At 54.3% G+C, this 17,286-nt stretch overlaps 7 protein-coding genes across 7 annotated transcripts; 4 read left to right on the top strand and 3 right to left on the bottom strand.

The window, feature by feature from the left end:
* Positions 1–41: 41 nt before the first annotated feature.
* COL26b_012469 (uncharacterized protein) lies at positions 42–728 on the top strand (the record flags this gene model as incomplete). The annotated part of the gene is made up of 4 exons (XM_053185112.1): positions 42–136; positions 201–224; positions 340–464; positions 548–728. Coding segments are annotated over 4 exons (425 nt in total), but the record flags the coding sequence as incomplete, so codon positions are not given.
* A 2,055-nt stretch (positions 729–2,783) lies between these two features.
* COL26b_012470 (uncharacterized protein) lies at positions 2,784–4,167 on the top strand (the record flags this gene model as incomplete). Its single annotated transcript, XM_053185113.1, has 7 exons — positions 2,784–2,796; positions 2,853–2,884; positions 2,961–3,071; positions 3,152–3,239; positions 3,304–3,766; positions 3,833–3,977; positions 4,027–4,167. The coding sequence occupies 7 exons, from the start codon at positions 2,784–2,786 to the stop codon at positions 4,165–4,167; spliced, it is 993 nt and encodes a 330-aa protein (XP_053030924.1).
* A 428-nt stretch (positions 4,168–4,595) lies between these two features.
* Positions 4,596–5,484, bottom strand: COL26b_012471 (uncharacterized protein; the record flags this gene model as incomplete). The annotated part of the gene is made up of 4 exons (XM_053185114.1): positions 4,596–4,727; positions 4,789–4,878; positions 4,947–5,064; positions 5,144–5,484. The coding sequence occupies 4 exons, from the start codon at positions 5,482–5,484 to the stop codon at positions 4,596–4,598; spliced, it is 681 nt and encodes a 226-aa protein (XP_053030925.1).
* Positions 5,485–6,285: 801 nt separating this feature from the next.
* Positions 6,286–8,268, bottom strand: COL26b_012472 (uncharacterized protein; the record flags this gene model as incomplete). The annotated part of the gene is made up of 7 exons (XM_053185115.1): positions 6,286–6,721; positions 6,772–7,000; positions 7,056–7,161; positions 7,224–7,537; positions 7,591–7,659; positions 7,712–7,945; positions 8,118–8,268. The coding sequence occupies 7 exons, from the start codon at positions 8,266–8,268 to the stop codon at positions 6,286–6,288; spliced, it is 1,539 nt and encodes a 512-aa protein (XP_053030926.1).
* A 1,236-nt stretch (positions 8,269–9,504) lies between these two features.
* COL26b_012473 (uncharacterized protein) lies at positions 9,505–9,972 on the top strand (the record flags this gene model as incomplete). The annotated part of the gene is made up of 3 exons (XM_053185116.1): positions 9,505–9,688; positions 9,738–9,788; positions 9,851–9,972. 3 exons carry the CDS (start codon positions 9,505–9,507, stop codon positions 9,970–9,972), a joined length of 357 nt encoding a protein of 118 aa, XP_053030927.1.
* A 1,303-nt stretch (positions 9,973–11,275) lies between these two features.
* On the top strand, positions 11,276–13,838 carry COL26b_012474 (uncharacterized protein; the record flags this gene model as incomplete). The annotated part of the gene is made up of 7 exons (XM_053185117.1): positions 11,276–11,506; positions 11,559–11,686; positions 11,736–12,106; positions 12,167–12,402; positions 12,452–12,714; positions 12,762–13,216; positions 13,270–13,838. The coding sequence occupies 7 exons, from the start codon at positions 11,276–11,278 to the stop codon at positions 13,836–13,838; spliced, it is 2,253 nt and encodes a 750-aa protein (XP_053030928.1).
* Positions 13,839–14,016: 178 nt separating this feature from the next.
* Positions 14,017–17,212, bottom strand: COL26b_012475 (uncharacterized protein; the record flags this gene model as incomplete). The annotated part of the gene is made up of 2 exons (XM_053185118.1): positions 14,017–14,447; positions 14,509–17,212. The coding sequence occupies 2 exons, from the start codon at positions 17,210–17,212 to the stop codon at positions 14,017–14,019; spliced, it is 3,135 nt and encodes a 1,044-aa protein (XP_053030929.1).
* Between the last annotated feature and the right edge of the window lie 74 nt (positions 17,213–17,286).

The raw sequence follows: 17,286 nt of genomic DNA on the forward strand, positions 1-17,286 counted from the left end.
AGCATTTTGCTCACCATTTTCGTCGCGTTGGCGATGTACAGGCAACCAGAATGCCTACCTGGTCAACCGCAACGACGCTGGCGGCCTCCAGCTGTCCCGCGACCCCCTTAACCTGGTGAACAAGCACTCTCGCAAGGTACGTCATATTATCTCCGTGGTAGGCTTTGTTGTGGGCGGTATTTGGCTAACACACGGTGCAGTACGCTGGTTTCGTCAACGACAAGGTACACACTTCCCCGCTGTAATCGAAGCACCGAATTCCCAAAACGAGAACGATGCGGCGACGATTATGGATTGGTCGATCGAGGAATACATTGACTGACAGTAATTGCGACGCAGGCGATCGGCGTTGTCCCCAACGAGAAGGGTGGTGTCAAGGTCATCAGCAAGAACCAGAAGAACGCCAACAAGCCTGCCCAGGGCACCACTGAGGTCACCTACGGCGGCAACAAGTCGGCGCGCAAGTGAGTGTTTTCTGAACCTCAGCGACACGGCTCCGGATGGAAGCTGCATAGGAAGTTGAAGGTATTGACGGTGTGACCTACAGGACCTACAAGGCCGTCGCCCTCCAGGCCGCCAACGGTGGCTACCGTGCCGATCTCCGTGAGGCCGCCGTTCAGCGCGTCTCTGCCATCCGCCGCGCCCAGAAGCCCGTCAAGCCCGAGGCCGCTGAGAAGAAGCCCCGTGGCGTCAAGGCCAAGAAGGCCGCCGAGAAGACTGAGGCATAAATTGCTTGTTTGAGTGGACGGAAACGACTTTGTTTGGGCGTTATGTCGAGCAAATAGATTACCTCTGAAGACACGAGCGAACAAATCAAAAGCTTGAGTCAAGGCCAAAATAATGACTGGACTGGGTTGCAATTGCTCCAACAAATTCTGTCCAACGATGGTGATGGTCGTGGATCGTGAACGACAGTCGTGCGCATGTGGAGTTGTCTGTCCCAGAGGGGGAGTCGGTAATGATCTAGCTAATGGTGGACGGACCGCGGTTACGAAAGACGTCAGAGTGAGTGCATAAGGGAGGCTGGCGACAGCTTGGCCGCTGGCTTGGATGATTGTGAGTCCGGTCTATCGGTCGTCACCCGGCGTTGCCCGACAACATGAGGGAGTGGTTCACAGCTCAACCTCGGGATAACGGGCATACGCCGGAAAGTTGGCGGGTTCTTCGGCTTTCGTCGCCGATTCCAGTGACGACAAAATGCCCGGCTCGTGAGTTCGTGGTGGATTGCGGATGAGATACGGCATCTACACTGGAGCTAGGAAAATCACCGGAGTAAGTCTTCGCCGACTTTGACCTTGGCGCACGGGATCCCGTTTCTCAAGGATTCATGACATGTTGGGGGTCCACGGTACGTACTTGTGGACGTAGTTAGGAACCCCGCGGTCTGCAAAATAGGTAATAATTACCTGAAGCCGCCAACGGATATTAATAGCGAATGCGGTTTTAGTTATTCTATGGTAAACTGCTCCACGGCCAGTCATGTCCAAATGCAAGGTCTCGAGCTCGAGTCTGTCTCAACATTCTTGGTCGTCAAATGATGCAATGGAAGTAACACCTTCAATAACTAGGGACCGGACCTGCCTGGACACGGAGCTGTTTGGGTCTGGAGGTGCTTGGAAACATTGGAACCGGCGATGGGGACGCTTGTTTCTCCCCCACCCGAGTTTTGGCTATACATAGGACAGCTTCCCCTGTGTCGGGACCGTCAAACCGCCATAAGCAGGAAGTCATCGGAAAGCATTGGCTGAATTCCGGGAGTTGACGGGGACGGACGGCTCCAGCTTCTCTCGATGCATGCCGCTCTCACATGCACCAGACAGGGCGGACGGCTGGTAGGAGGGAGGTGCCTGACGAGCGGTTGATTGGCGGGGGTGTGGGTGTTGCATCTGGCTTTCTCTGCCTTGCTGCCGAATTCCCCCCAGCATAGGAAAGCTGTTTTTGGTGGAGGGGAATGGCTCCTCCTGCTTGGCCGGGCTAGGTAGGTTGTCTCACTGGGGGGGTTTTGTCGCAGCAGCGGCACCAAGCCACGACGTCTTTGTTTAGGTATCTGCGACAGCCGGCTCGCCTATTTCTGGGTGGTAGATTTGCGGCAGTGTACAAGCTCTTTGTTACCTCGCATGCCCAGGTCCCGAGACACACAGCGCGCAGGACTCGCACGGGATCTTGCTGGGTGCGGCGGCTCTCTGTTCATCGACTGCACTGCCCGCCCGTCTACCTTAGCTGTACCGTACCATACCATACCATGCGTACCTAAAGGTATTCTGCGCATCACTGGCGCTGCGCTGCTACCCCCCCAAAGTTGCCCCTCTTTTTGCCCCTCCATCCAATGACGATGGTGGTCTCATACGTGGACGGGGATGCGGTGGGAGAAGGTCGCAATTCTCCCCGCGGTTGAACCTACGTCCCCGCCGACAGCCTCCGGACTAGGTATCATCTGGCTGCTCTGACTGCTAGTACTTCAAGCCTTCCGCATCCCCTTCTTCCTACTTATTCTCTCCTCGTACTCAAACAACAAAACCTCTCGTCTTATCCTGTCCGTCCATCCTATCTTGAGCCTCTTCAAGCAACTGCCGCGTGAGTGAAAGTCAGTCTGACGATGGCAACCTACCCCTCTCCCTCAAGCTTACAGCCACAGCTCCAATGTGACCCCGCTGGAGCTTGAGGGGTTGCCGAGCAAGCTCCTGAGCTACATGAGATCACCCCGCTAATCCGCGAGAACCCTTCAGGACACCACCACCTTCCCCTCTTGCATCCCCAGATCGAAACAAACGAACACATTCAAGATGGTCAAGGCTGGTACGCTTCATCCGAGACAGCATCTCTCGCCCCGTCATCTCTAATTGCTTTTTCAGTTGTTGCTGGCGCCTCCGGCGGTATTGGACAGGTAAAGTGACGCCAGACCCCCGCCTCTGGGCACAAATCAAAGCTGCGCATGGGCTTACCAAGTCTCTCTTCCGCAGCCTCTGTCCCTCCTCCTTAAGCTCTCTCCCCTCGTTGACGAGCTTGCCCTCTACGATGTCGTCAACACCCCCGGTGTTGCCGCCGACCTTTCTCACATCTCTTCACAAGCGGTATGTCTAGTCAAATTCGATGGTGTAATGCCCAATGCCATCATGGCCATCGCATGCTAAATAGACTCCCTCGCAAACAGAAGATCGCTGGCTACCTGCCCAAGGACGACGGCGCGAAGGCCGCCTTCAAGGATGCCGACATCATTGTCATCCCCGCTGGTATTCCCCGTAAGTCTGTCCAAACCGCGATGCTCGTTATATGCTGCAGTTGTCTAATCAAAGCTCCTTGCAGGCAAGCCCGGCATGACTCGTGATGACTTGTTCAACATCAACGCCGGCATCGTCAAGGGCCTGATCGAGATCGCGGCCGAGGTTGCCCCCAAGGCCTTCATCCTCGTCATCTCCAACCCCGTCAACTCCACCGTTCCTATTTCCGCCGAGGTCCTCAAGGCTAAGGGTGTCTTCAACCCTCAGCGCCTTTTCGGTGTCACCACCCTCGACATTGTCAGAGCCGAGACCTTCGTTGCCGAGATTGCCGGCAAGGCGAAGCCTCACGAGCTGACCGTCCCCGTCATCGGCGGCCACTCCGGCGAGACCATTGTTCCCCTTTTCAGCCAAGTCACGCCTTCCGTCACCATTCCCGACGACAAGTACGATGCCCTCGTCAACCGCGTCCAGTTCGGTGGCGATGAGGTCGTCAAGGCCAAGGATGGTGCTGGTTCCGCTACCCTCTCCATGGCCTACGCTGGCTTCAGGTAAGATTCAAGCTACTCGGAACATGGATTGTCTTGTGCGAGAGTGCGTGTGGCTAACTGAAGTAGATTTGCCGAGAAGGTACTCAAGGCCGTCAAGGGCGAGAAGGGTCTCGTTGAGCCTAGCTACGTCTACTTGCCCGGTGTTCCTGGTGGCAAGGAGATTGCCGCCAAGACCGGCACTGACTTCTTCTCCGTCCCCATTGAGCTTGGTGTAAGTTCCAATCCTCCATGAAGACCCAGTCGATGCTGACGCCGAGTAGCCCAACGGTGCTGAGAAGGCTGTCGACATCCTCGGAAACATTACGGACAAGGAGAAGACGCTGCTGGAGGCCGCTGTTAAGGGCTTGAAGGGCAACATTCAGAAGGGTGTCGACTTTGCCCACAACCCCCCTCAAAAGTGAATACCCCCAATTGTACATTTGCAGCAACAGCCCCCGTTCCCCCCGCTCAAGGAAGCCTATTGAACGCCTTCCAACAAACGTAGCCAAAACGGTGATAGATGAAATACAACCGCGAGGGAGAATTAATGGCTGATTGATTTTTCTCTTCCCTAGGCTGTAAGGTGGCTGATGACCGCGAGTGTGTGTAGCTGATCGGCTTACTACGTCAACTGATATCGTGATTCCGTGGCTTTGGGGGCGGGGGTGTCTGGGTATTTTGGATATGGCAACCGGTCGATAATCCCGTTTGCTTCTAGTGAAGAACTTTCTGTATGTGGAGTAGGACACCATTGAATCTACTCGACATGATCGTACTTTTGACGGACTTGCGTACCCGTCTCCTCCGAATCCAATCATCAAGTATTGCACTACGCATGGTTTCATAGAGGTTATGTGCTCGAAGGTAGCGTCTTGATTTGAAAGATGGCAGCCGGCAGTTCATTCGTCTCAGCTTGAACTGTGGCATTGATCCCCAAGGCTGCGAGGGCTCCGCGGACGATTCCGCAGGGGAACCATAGGAACTATTGGTACAGCAAAGTCAGCTTGACTACCACGAACTCCACAACGCCATGTCCGACTTACCGGTTGTGCCCGTACGACGGCCTGACCCCCGGTCTCGGTGCTCATTCTTGAAAACGGCTTGAACGAGTTGTCCGTTAACACGTAGACGCCCTACACAGAGAGCCTCGAGTTAGCAAACCGGCCGTGAACTGTCTCCAGAGATGGACGAGACCACCCACCCTGTGGTTAGTCTTTAGATTGTCGACTTGTTTCCGGAACACCAGCGACCACAGATCCTTGCAAACGAACTTGATGACGTCTAGCGTATCGTTGAAGTGTGGCCTGTCTCTCGAAAACCTATCCCAGCGCCCGACCCGTTAGTCTCTAATTGACACTGACCAACAACATCGGGGAGGGGAGGGCGGAGAAGACATACCTCTCTACAAGTCCCTGGCCAACACGATATCCCAATGTCTCGAGACGGTAGAACACGGCGTCCCTCTCCTCATCTTCGTCCATCTTCCGCGCGCTGCCTGCAGTGACGGCCCCGCTTGCGCTTGACAGCGCCGCGTCTGCTGCGGCATGGCTGTGACTCCCGGAGGACGCCCCGTCTCCGCCGGCCGATGAGCCCTCTGCTGGAGCTATGTCGAGCTGCCTCGTTACGCGGAACGCCATCGGCACGAGCTCGATGAGGAGAAAGTCGAGGCAGGAAGAGTTGAGGAAGGAAGCCGTCGGATCCGAGGCGTTGTACGGGGGCATTACGCTTTCGAACGACATGATCGCGACTGTGGTCTGGTGATGTTCTCGTGCTGCTGTCTTCTTTCCGACTGGTGTGGCCGCTGTTTCGTTCCGTGTAGGGTCGGTTGAGACCGATTGCGACGTAGGGCGAGCGCATCCAACGAAATGGAAGGAAGATTCTCGGCGTTTTTTTGGCGTTTCTGTCCCGATTGGCCTTACTGTTTCGTAGTCTGGGTACTGTAGCTGCCGGTGCCGGCCGTTTATCGGTCTTGAGCGTGAGGGGAATATGATGGTAAATGTGAGAGGTAGGTAGGTATCTAGCTGAAGGTGAGGACAGACGGGCGACGGCACCTTACCTTCGGGAAAGGCAGTCGAAGGTACGTACTTCTGACAAGGGCGCAGTGGAGCTTCAGTCCATCCCTTCTTCCACCATCATGCACACGGTCCAACCAACTCCTGGATAAAGAGTCAAATTGTTATCGCCGTGAGACACAGAAACCAACTTCAGGAAGATTCTAGTTTGATAAAATTCGCAAACACCGACGGAGATACTCCGGCCGAGAAAGCTCGCCGTAGGTGACCGCGAAGCGCTTGCTGGACCATGTGCATTCGCAGGCAATCATTCATTTCTTTCGTGCTGTTTAGACTAGACTTTGATGGATGGGATATGTTTTTCCTCCTGAACGCCTGTGCAGCTATCCTTCCGTTCCTTCTCACGCCAAACTGTAAAATACACACACATGAGGACGCATTAGGATATATGTACGTGCCTTGACCCAACAACCCAAGGCTCCACTTCAAAAGATTGAGTGTAAGAGACAAGGAGCGGAGGAACATGCCTCAGAACAGCTGGCCATTGTAGCTGTTGCTGTAATTGTTCGCCGTCGGTGGTTGAAGCTGCTGCCGCTTTGGGGGTGGTTGGAGGGGTTCGTCATCATCAGAAAGCGTGAGATCTATTGTCACCCTATCGGAGTGAGGCCTTTTCGCACTCGTGGAGCCGAGACCCCGAGGCATCGTTGAGCTTTCGCGCGACATGATGGTTGTGGTCGGTGTCGCCGTACTAGCAACTGATCGAACGGGCGTCTCGAGGTTGCGACCACGAATGACGCTGACTTCCGAGATGATGAAGTCGTCATCGTCATCGTCATCAACGGAGCCGTTCCCACCGTTGGCAGACTGATCGTCTTGCGACGAATTGACCCGCCATTGTCCATCAGGCTCGATCGTGACTTGATCCAATGACTTGGACGTATTGGCCAAAATCTCCTTGACGTATCTATGTGAATATTAGTCGATAGCTCGCCAGCTCACACAAAAGACACCTACTCGTCGACCGCAAGTTGATCGAACGGTGCGGACTTGTTGCAGATAGGACACAGCCATTGAGGGCCTTGCTCCTGCAACTGAAGGTATGAAGTAGCATCGAAGCACTGGATATGCGAGCAGAATGTAGAGCGACACGGAACGTCGAGCCGCATGTAAGATAGTGGGCATTTCAGAGACAATACTTGCGATGTTGTGACGATGTCCGTATCTGCTGCCTTCTTGCTGCTGACTGAAACATGATTAATGAGCTGTTGTCAGATGCGAATCTCGTTCGGAGTACCTACTTTCCTGGATGACCGACTGCTTAGGAATCTTCTTCCCAGTTTTGATCCGCTCAGCGAGCTCTTGAGCCGACGTGATCTTGCAAACGTAAAGGACGAGGAAAAATTTCTGTTCAAGCCCGTGAGTACGGGGCATGATGACCGGGGCGTATTCATGTTTCCTACACTCACCTTCTGTGTCAAGGCGTAGGTGAACTCGACGAGATTCCGGTTGTCATTTTTGAGACGTAGATAGCTCGTGACGTCCACCGGTCGCGTTGACCCCGGCTTGTTCTTCAAGCCTCTCAAGTTGGCCTTGACCTCGTTTCCGTTGACCTTGATCTCCGACTGATGAGGAAAGGTAATGTTCTGGAGCTCACTGTTGCTATTGCTGTCGGCGCAAAACACCATCACACGGTATGACTTGTCCTCGAGAACTTTGTTCACTCCTGGGCAATCGCTCAACTTGACCGGGACGGAAACCATGTTTCTGTGTTGGCTCATAGCTAGGGGAGTCAGCGGGAGGTAACAAGCGTTGGAATCAGACTCGGTATCTTACTCTCGCAGACCTTAACGTCGCCGACCCGGTGCTGGATTGCATAGAAGGGAGTATCCTTGAATCTTGGGCCTAGGCGCAATTAGCTGTTGTCGGACACAGCATACGAGAACATCCTGCATACCGATTGTGGCCCCAAAGCTGTGCATCGAGTGGCCATTCAGCCCCGTGGGACGGCCATTACTGCGCTGGTTCCAGTATGGGTCTGATCGCATCACGACGGGTTGTGCGGGCGCGGAAGGACGTGCGGATTTATGGGATGCAGGAGAAGAGGAAGCCCCGGTTCGCGTGGTCTCGATGCTCCGTTGAATTTGCTGAAAGCGTGTAGCATCGTTGTTGTTGAAGGCCTCTTGGATAGCTGGATGTCATCAAGTCAGCGAGAAGTTTCCTCGTGGGAGAAGCTGCCTGGGCAATCTTAGAAGAGCCGTGGACATGAATGACTTGGGAGCCTGGCAGCGGCAAGGAGAATGGCGCAAGACGCAGGGTGTTGGTGGCGGAGGCATATCGGGAGGGGGATGAATGCGACTGACCATTAACGATGCGACTCTGCAGCGACGCCTTAACCCCGCTGCTAGTGAGACCGTTGAGCTGGCAGATGCTGGAAAGTTGACGATTAAGCAACTGGTTGCTGTTGACCAGCTTGACCAGAGCCTGGAGCTCATGCCTCTGGATGGAGGTCATGGTTCGTGGGCGAAGGAAGAGTATCGCAGAGGCGCCTTCGGTGACAGCCTCATGAAGGTTTGCGGATGCGACGTCGGAGAGACTGGATTCGGGGCGGAGGAAGGCGGGAAAAGGTAGCCGAGTTGTTGGAGAAGACAAAACAAGAAAGAAATAAAAGCAGCTCTTGGTTCAAGTGGAAAGGACCATGGACGCAACCACACGAGGAAAGAGCGACGAGGCTCGGGGTTGCGTGGTGGTGGTCGTGCTGCGTGGTGCGCCGACACCGACAGCGAGACGGAAGGACCTAGAGTGCGGTGCGGGTGCGTGGGGACGTCGTCCACGTCTGCAACGCCGCACCGTGGAGGCAAGGGCTGCTACGTGCGACGGGAGTGGTGCAACTGAGGGCGGGCAGCAGATAGGGTCCCTCCCGAGAGACGTGTCGACGCAGAATGCGGCTCTTTTCTTCTCGCTCGTGTCGATACCTTGAGGTAATCCGTCCGCCTACCTAAGGGGCCTTAGCCTCTGGACTTGGCGACGCACAATGCCCAAGAGGGTTTTTGTTTTTGCTTGACGCGAGGAAGCAAGGAAGCGAGACCAGAAGACCCAGTCTGGTAGGTAATGACGGATGGTGCTTGACGGGAAGTGAAGGAAAAGTCGTGGCCAGGAAGGTACATAAGGCAAAGTACGGTACCTACCTAGGCTATGAAGAGCCGCAGATGGAGTAAGACGGGGAGGGCGAGTTGAAGTGAGGTGAGGTCAGTAAGGTTGGCGGCCAGTGGGTGTTTTCTCGGGTCGGCAGCCTGGGCAGTCGAGTTTGATGTCATTCGCGACCAGCGACGGTACCTTAGGTAGCTAATGTAACTAAGGTACCTAAGGTACCTATCTAGGTAAGCACCACCGGTGATATCTACAGGCGAGCGGCGGCCGCTGTTTCAGTGCCTTGTGCGGCGTGCCTCCCCTAACGGAAGACTGTTCCAGCAGCCCAGCGCCTGAAGCAAGTACCTATCTTAGGTTCCCTGGGTCACCCCGCCTGTGACAGAACTTCAGAAGGTCCCTTAGTACCTTAAAGTGGGGTGGCTGTAGTCGGCAGGCCCCGCGAATGGCTGCTCATCCAGGGATTGTGATTGCTGGTTGCCTGCATCGTAGAACGGCAGGCGGGGCGTCCGTCGCTTTGTGCAAAATTTCCCACGCAGGTCAACACCAAACATCACCACCTCAACGCATCAGAAAATCTCCCTTCAAGGACACGTCGAAACCATGGCCAAGAGCTCGAGATCTAGTGTCAAGAAGAACAACAACCAAAGACTCAAGAAGGATGTCTTTGGCCCTGCTGAGGCGGCGAGAGCAGAGCGCCTCTCAGCCAAGCTGCTGGAATTAGCGAAACAGCCCAAGCCCCAAAAGGAGGCAGATATCAACATGGACACCGACGAACAAGACGATGGTGAGTATCTCGGTCAATTGGAATCAAGCAGACACTGAAAAAACCCCAGCCCAGATCAACCCCGATGAGGAGCAAGAAGCCAAGAAGACTGAGGACACCCGTGAGCCGCCTCAATCTGCTCAAGCATCTACTAAGGAAAACTTATCCTGACTCAATTCCCAGGCATGGACGTGGACTCTGCAAAGCCCCGTCGCAGATCCGGTAGAATTCAGAAGAAGAAGTCGTCCAAGATTGTCTTTCCCAAGTACAAGGACCGTCGCGGAGGCTCCAAGAAGAAGGCCTGATCGTGACGCGACACTAGGTTGCCATTTCTCCTGGCATAGCAGGATTTGTTCCCAGGCTGTCTGCCGCCGAAAAGAGAGGAAGTGACAGCCGGCGCAGGGTCTCTCAACATCGATTTGTTGTTGTTTTTTCCCCATTTCTCGGAGTTGGTGGGCAGGGATTCAATTTTCATTTTTTATTTTTCCTTCTCTCACGGATGGTTGCTGGTATTCGGCTTAATGGTTTTTCACCCGTCGGTCGAGATTTGGGCACTTAAAAGTTATCACATTGTATTTGCAACATTGAATGGGACATGAGGCCTTCAGCGATGTGAGACTCAACTCGAGTCACTCTGCGGCAATATCTCGAGACATCCCTCAAGACAATTGGAATGAACTGAGCGAACGATGCGCCTCTTCACTGCATCGGCCGGGGCCGCCTAATTGTTGTAACGGGACTTTCGGACTTTGACCAGCGTATTCAGCCAATCATCAAGCGCAATTTCCCTTACTCGGCTGAGCGTCTCATCCCTGTGCTAGAGCCGTCACAGTGTCCTCAGCTGCCAGCCCAACAATTGCATAGCTATTACCTACCTTAACCTGTCTGCTGGATACCTGCTTTACCCAATTAGGATCTCGACGATCCCGAACAACCTTGGAGGACAGCGACCGCGCCGCTTCGCTAACACCCGATCTGTCTTTCACCTTTCGTGCCTCGAACTCATCCTCCTACTGTGCACCATGGTTCAATGACCAGACGCCAGACTAGAAAGCTATGAAACCGTCTCCTTCGAAGCCTTCACAGCAAAGACCACCTAATCGGCAACCTTCTCTCCCCTTCACCCTTCTGGCCTGAACGAACGAATCTATTGGCTACCTTGATGGATACGCGACGACCATGTCCTTTCGCTATGGCCCGCGTTTTCTGACCACCCAACTCACTATCGCCAATGTCTTGATTCCCGTGGCGATTCTCATATTCGCGACTGGTTTCTTTCCATACAAGCCCGTGCTTCCAGGTCTGGCTCGTTATGAGACCCTGGAGTATGGCCCGCCACCAAAGGCGCCCTTTGATCGACTCGTTTTCATGCTCGTCGATGCATTGCGAAGGTAGTAGATCGGTGGGCCTGATAATCTTTGGATTGGGCTAACGGTCGAGAAGCGATTTTGTTTATGCGGATGGTACTGGATTCACATACACCCAAGAGTATGTACACCCCTCATGAATTTCGTCGCCTCACATGGCTATGGCTGACTAGGGGTCAGGTTGATTCGCAATGGTGCTGCTCTTCCCTTTACTGCCAATGCCAGGTCACCGACCATCACTATGCCCAGGATCAAAGCAATCACCACCGGCTCCATCCCGTCTTTCTTGGATGTCATCTTGAACTTTGATGAGGCAGACACGTCTTCAACTCTCGCCGCCCAGGACACGTGGCTGGCGCAAATGAAGGCCAAACAGTCGGGAAAGCTGGTCATGTATGGAGACGACACATGGCTCAAGCTGTTCCCAGAGACCTTTGACCGCGCCGACGGCACCTCGAGCTTTTTCGTTTCGGTAGGCGCTGCCACAAATACTGATGAGATGTGGATCTAACACCACCATCTAGGACTTTACGGAGGTCGACAATAATGTCACAAGACACATCGACACCGAGCTGGAGAAGGATGATTGGAACACACTGGTGTTGCATTATCTTGGTCTCGACCATATTGGTCACAAATCGGGACCTCGAAGGTGAGACATCGCCGCCGGCCCGGTCTCTTGCCCACTAACAAAGATCTAGCCCACACATGGTCCCCAAACAACAGGAGATGGACGACATTGTCAAGCATCTCTTCCAGGCCATGGAGACATATGATCACATGTCTTCAACTTTATTGGTACTGTGTGGAGATCACGGCATGAACGACGCGGGAAACCACGGCGCCTCATCCCCTGGAGAGACATCTCCTGCCCTTGTCTTCATCTCACCGAAGCTCAGGACACTACAGCGCAGCCTGAACTCGCCTGTAAAGTTCCAGGAGGACTTCTCGTACTACACCAAGGTCGAGCAATCCGATCTCGCGCCGACTCTGGCGGCCTTGCTAGGGTTTCCCGTGCCGCAGAACAACTTGGGCGCCTTCATTGCCGATTTCCTCCCATTCTGGTCGAATAGTAAGCGTGGATACCCCAAAACAGACACTCAGTCATCCGACGAATGCTTATGAGACATAGAAAACGATCAAATCCAGTTGCTTGTTCGCAATGCTCGGCAAATCCTGAACATTGTTACGGCGACGTTTGGCACGAGCATGTTCGATACTGAGTCGTCGTCAACACAAAAGGCATGCGCGGATCCCCAGGATGACGCGCAAGAACTGGCGTGCGAATGGCATAGAGTCAATGACGGGCTCAAGGCCATGGGAGGCAGTGAGCAGCTGGATCAAGCCTGGCTCAGGGCCATGTCCAAGGTGGGTTGCGGACCCTCATGCCGCCGGTCTCATTTCTAACTATCCACAGTGGTTGAGTAAAGCTCAGGATCTGATGAGCACCATGGCTAGCAATTACGACATGGGCAGGCTGCACCTAGGCGAGGCCCTGATGGCCCTGATCACTTGCTCCCTGCTATTTGCTGTCACGACAAGTCTCATTCCCCTGGTAGTCGTCTCCATTTCCTATGGCATTATGATGTTTGCCAGCAGCTACGTTGAAGAGGAGCAACATTTCTGGTATTGGTTCACGTCGGCCTGGTTTGGCTCACTGGCCATCAAGAACATGCAGACGTAAGTGTTATTCATCCGTCTTCTTTCCAATTCTGACTTGCCAGAAGCACCCACAAGCCTCTGCAGACCATCGGTCTATTTCTACTCGCCTCAGCAGCCACCAGACTGGTGCGTGGGTGGAATCAGACAGGACAAAAGCATGCTGGCGAACCCGACATTGTCAAGACCTTTGTCACAACAAATCCACCCCTACTCTGGACGCTCGTGGGCGCAACTTACCTCTTGAACTTTTCTCAGCTAACGAGAAGACTCCGTGGCATGCCGGCTGTCGCATCTGCCGCAGCCTCCGGCATGGTGGTGCTCTCGGCCTTCTCTTTCAAGCTAGCTTTCACGCATGAAGACTCGCCAGAGCTTGTGACCGGCATTCCGGCCGCCATCAACGTCGCTCTCCAAGGCCTGACCCTCGTGACCAGAGCCAGAATCGTTTTCGTTGGTATCGGTGCACTCGCAGGGTACTCTACTTACATTGCCCTCTCCAAACCAAGTGAGGCGGCTCAGACAGGTAAGCAATCGCATGCCTCACGCAAACCCCATCCAACCCTGACAAAAAAACAGCAAAACTTCTCCACCACCTCATCACCCTCTTGGTGGCAACCCAATCCCGCGTAACAAATATCCCTCTGCTTCTCCTCTTCAACGTTCAGCTAGCCTTCATCTCATCTCTCGGCCTCGATCTCCCCACGCTATCTACGTCCTCAATACTGCTGCAATTCACATCCTTCTTCGCTTTCGGTGGCACAAACGCAATCTCGTCCGTTGATCTGTCGAGCGCCTACAACGGCGTTGCGGGCTTCAACGTCGTCGCAGTGGGCATCCTGACGTTCGTCAGCAACTGGGCAGGGCCAGTATACTGGACCTCCGCCACAAACCTACTCCTCCTCCGATACCGCAAGCTTCACAACAGCCGTAACGTCTTCCTGCAGCATGTAGGCCACCTGACGCTGTTCACGGCGTGCAGCGTTCTCTTCGTCATGGTTGCTTGCGAGGTTCTCAGGACCCACTTATTCGTCTGGACCGTCTTCTCGCCCAAATATCTGTACAGCATGGCGTGGAGCATCGGGCAGCATTTGGCCATCAACGTAGCAGTTGCTGGCTTGTTGTACAAGCTAGGTGCGACGTACTGAATACGCAAGACAATTGGAATCGGTCGCGTGCGAGGTTGATCAAAAGAATCAAGAATCGTCGATTCCGCAAGGAGTCATCATTAGTAGTACATAGATCATCAGTCCTTGTATAATATCATTCCATGAAGCTCTTTCATCCCACATCCCAGGGGTAAGTCATTAACCAACGTCATCAAGTTTAAACGCCTTCTTCGTCCGACAGGAGCTCGCTCACTAATGAGTTTTCTGCCGATCTTTGGATGACAGTGCCCTCATTGCTATCCTCGTCTTCTTCCTTAATCGGTGGCTCCATGGTGATGGTCTTGTCGCCGTCGCCATCATCGGCCTTAGATGCCGACGATGTCGCCACCGATGGTGCTACAGAAGAGACAACGGACACGCTCCTGCTTGCGCGACGAGGCTCTGCCTCCTGCTCGCCGAGGGTGGCGACAATCTTGCCCAAACTCACGTGGATCTTGTTCAGGGCGTTCCGGCCAGTCGTGTCCGTGATGAGTCTATCGTCCACAGCGATCGAGACCTCATCGTACACTTCTCTGATCTTCTCCTCCGTGCTGGTTGGGGAAATGTAGAGCTTGCCAAGGAGCGGTGCTACAATTTTCTTCTCTGCCTCTGAAGTGGGGGTCAGTATAATGCAGTTCCAACTTAGAGGGGGTTAGATCGAATAACGTACTGCTCATGTTTCCGTTCAGACGATCCAAAATGTCCAGGGCAAACTCCAAATGAATATCACCGTTGACTGTCTTCTTCTCCAGCTCGAGCCCCTGGGCCGGGTTGTAGCATTTGCGGGGGTCCGTCCAGTCCACCAAGCAGGCGCCGATGGTTGTCAGACTCTCCATGTCTTCATCCACGTCGGCGTCGTCGTCTTCCAAGCTCTCGCGGACATTCACCAGCATGTGCAAAGCATCCAAGGCCACAGAGCGCATGAGATCCTGGTTTTCGGCTCGAGAGTAACAGAAAACGGGCAGGAAGTAGTTGAGAGCTTGCCTGACACTCTGGTTGTGAGCGGTAGCGGGATCAAAGTATTGAACGACCAGGGTCTTGAGCATCTCTGCTGCGGCTTCGGTGTCAGTAACAACGCGTCCGAGCAACAGTTTGGATACGGCCAAGGTAGCGGCAGCCTGGACCTCAGGCGACTTGGTTCCAGACTTGAGAGCCTTGATGTACACCTTTAGCAGCGTGGGTGTCGAGCTAAGAAGCTGAGCTCCGTGAACGTTAAGAATGTCGGTGAGAATCTGCAGAGCAGTGATTTGGAGCGCGGTGTGGCCCTTGGTGAAGAAGTGCATGAAGAGCGTCAAGTTCTCCTCGGCGAGAGATCTGTCTAGCAGAGAGCAAAGACCCAAGCAGACTAGACCTCTCTCGCGCACAGGAGCCTCGTGACTTCGGACTGCAGGAACAACGAGATTATTCAACATGGAGACCAAGTGGTCGTTCTGTTGCAGGTTGCCAGCAACATTGGACAACATGCATTGCACAATGTGCAAACACTTCATGTTGATCATGATCTCCTTGACGGCCTTGGCACGGGCTTCCTCCTCGCTGAGCTCGGGACTTTTCCCACGGCTGCCGGTTCGCGTGGGCGTGGTGTCGCCGCTAACCTCGGATCTTGCTGAGTGGAAGCTGTCCTCGGTCTTGTCATCAGGAGGGTCGTCCACGATGGTATCGTGAACGTCGGCAACGGACTCCAAAACGACTGAACAGAACTCCTTTTCACCGGCTGTGTCAGGCGCGCAGATGTCTCTTAAAACACTGACAGTCAGCTTTGTGACTTCATCCGGGAGCTCCGGTACAGAAAGCGACTGGCGAAGAAGTGCAAACATCTTACGTCGGCCAACTTCATCCGAGTAGTCGAGCGTGATGGCGATGTGGAGGAGTTGTTCGACGATGAATTCCTGCTCGACCGTGTCTTCCTCCTCATCTTCTGCTCCCCCTATTTGCGAGGCCTTTTTGATGGCTTCAGTCAGAACGCTGATGTAGCGTTCAAGGTAGAAAGCAAGCTTAGTCACTTCAGGGAGCTTCTCCTCGACCAAAGACTCGAACTTGCCATTACCTTCGTTTCTGCAGAATTCATTGTAGCTTCTGGCCATGAAGACCGACTCGGCAGACAAAGTCTCCCAGAAATGGTCGTCGAATGTTACGGCCTCCCGGTAATCGGGTCGGCCCTCCCAGAAGCCCTTCATCGCCTCTAGGGCGACTCCGTTCTCCACGCCAGAGTTGACGACGTCGATTCGCTCAAGTAGCTCAAGTAAGCCATCAAAGTTGGGAGGCGACGGCTCAGGTTGGGCACCATCTTCAGGCGGTGCGACGCCGGCGCAGTCTTCGATCCAACGCTCGCGGAAGAGCCTGCCGGCCGACTTGCGAACATTTTCGTCTCTGTCACGAAGACCCCATCTGAGGAGCTTCTCTCTCATAGATAAAGAAAGATGACGGAAATCGCCGAGGGCGGGTAGCAGGCGGGAGTACACAGCTCGACGAGTGGCAGCATCCTGATCTCTAGCGCGCTCGAGCAAGTATGGAAGAGTGGCGGGTGCGATAGGAAGGTTGATGAGAAGCGATCTTCTGACGTCTGCGCTGGGGTCATTCTGCAGAACCTCCAGTAGCTTTTCGAGCAGTCCAGACGCCTCGTCCTCGCTGTCGTCGTCGGACTGCGCAGCTGCGTCGATGTTGCCAGCCAAACGGCCAAGACCAAGAACAGCCTGGGCGCGCACCATAGCTTCCTTGTCACGGATCCGCCTCAAAAGGCCGTGGCGGAGCTTTTGGAAGACGTCGTCGTCGATGGAGTCGAGGGAGTTGATGATGTGCGAGACCAGCTGGGTCGATCTGTATCTCACAAACTTGTCTTTTGCAGTGAGAAGTGGCAAGATCGTCTCCATGAGAAAGCCGAGGAGCCTGGTGCTGGGAGTGTCGTGCATGGTACTAGCATCCTCTTCAAGCTCGCCCAGCACCTCGTAGTCCTTGTCGTTCGCATGTCTGAGAAAATGCCCAATAAACCTGACAGTCTTCTCTCCAACGCCTTCCGACTTCTTGATAGGCATAACCCTGAGGACGCAGCGGACGAATTCGGAGTTGAAAGCCTCCTCATCGAAGTCGTTCGAGGTTGACTTGTTCAGACTGGTGGGCTCGTAGACGCAGGCCTCCTGGATCTTACGCAAGGTGACCACCAATTTGCGGTGAGACGCAGTGTTTTTCTGCGCATCCCTGAAGACGGCGCATATCTTGGGACGAAGCTCATTGTCGGGTCTTTCGGTCGGGACGTCGAGCGCGAGAGAGGAGGATCGCGACGCTGTTGATCCTCGGGAGCCGAGCGTCGCGGCTGATGATTTGTTGGAAACGGCGGCCGAATTCCGCGTGGATCTTGTAGAGACTCGCGCAGGCATCTTGGGTTGTCGGTTGTCGTCAGATGCCGGCGATTTCTTGGGGGAACATGGGACGCAAAAATAGCTGTAAGAGT

This window comes from Colletotrichum chrysophilum (genome assembly GCF_026319265.1).
Source record: "Colletotrichum chrysophilum strain AFK26 chromosome Unknown scaffold_177, whole genome shotgun sequence".
NCBI classification, from domain to species: Eukaryota; Fungi; Ascomycota; class Sordariomycetes; order Glomerellales; family Glomerellaceae; genus Colletotrichum; species Colletotrichum chrysophilum.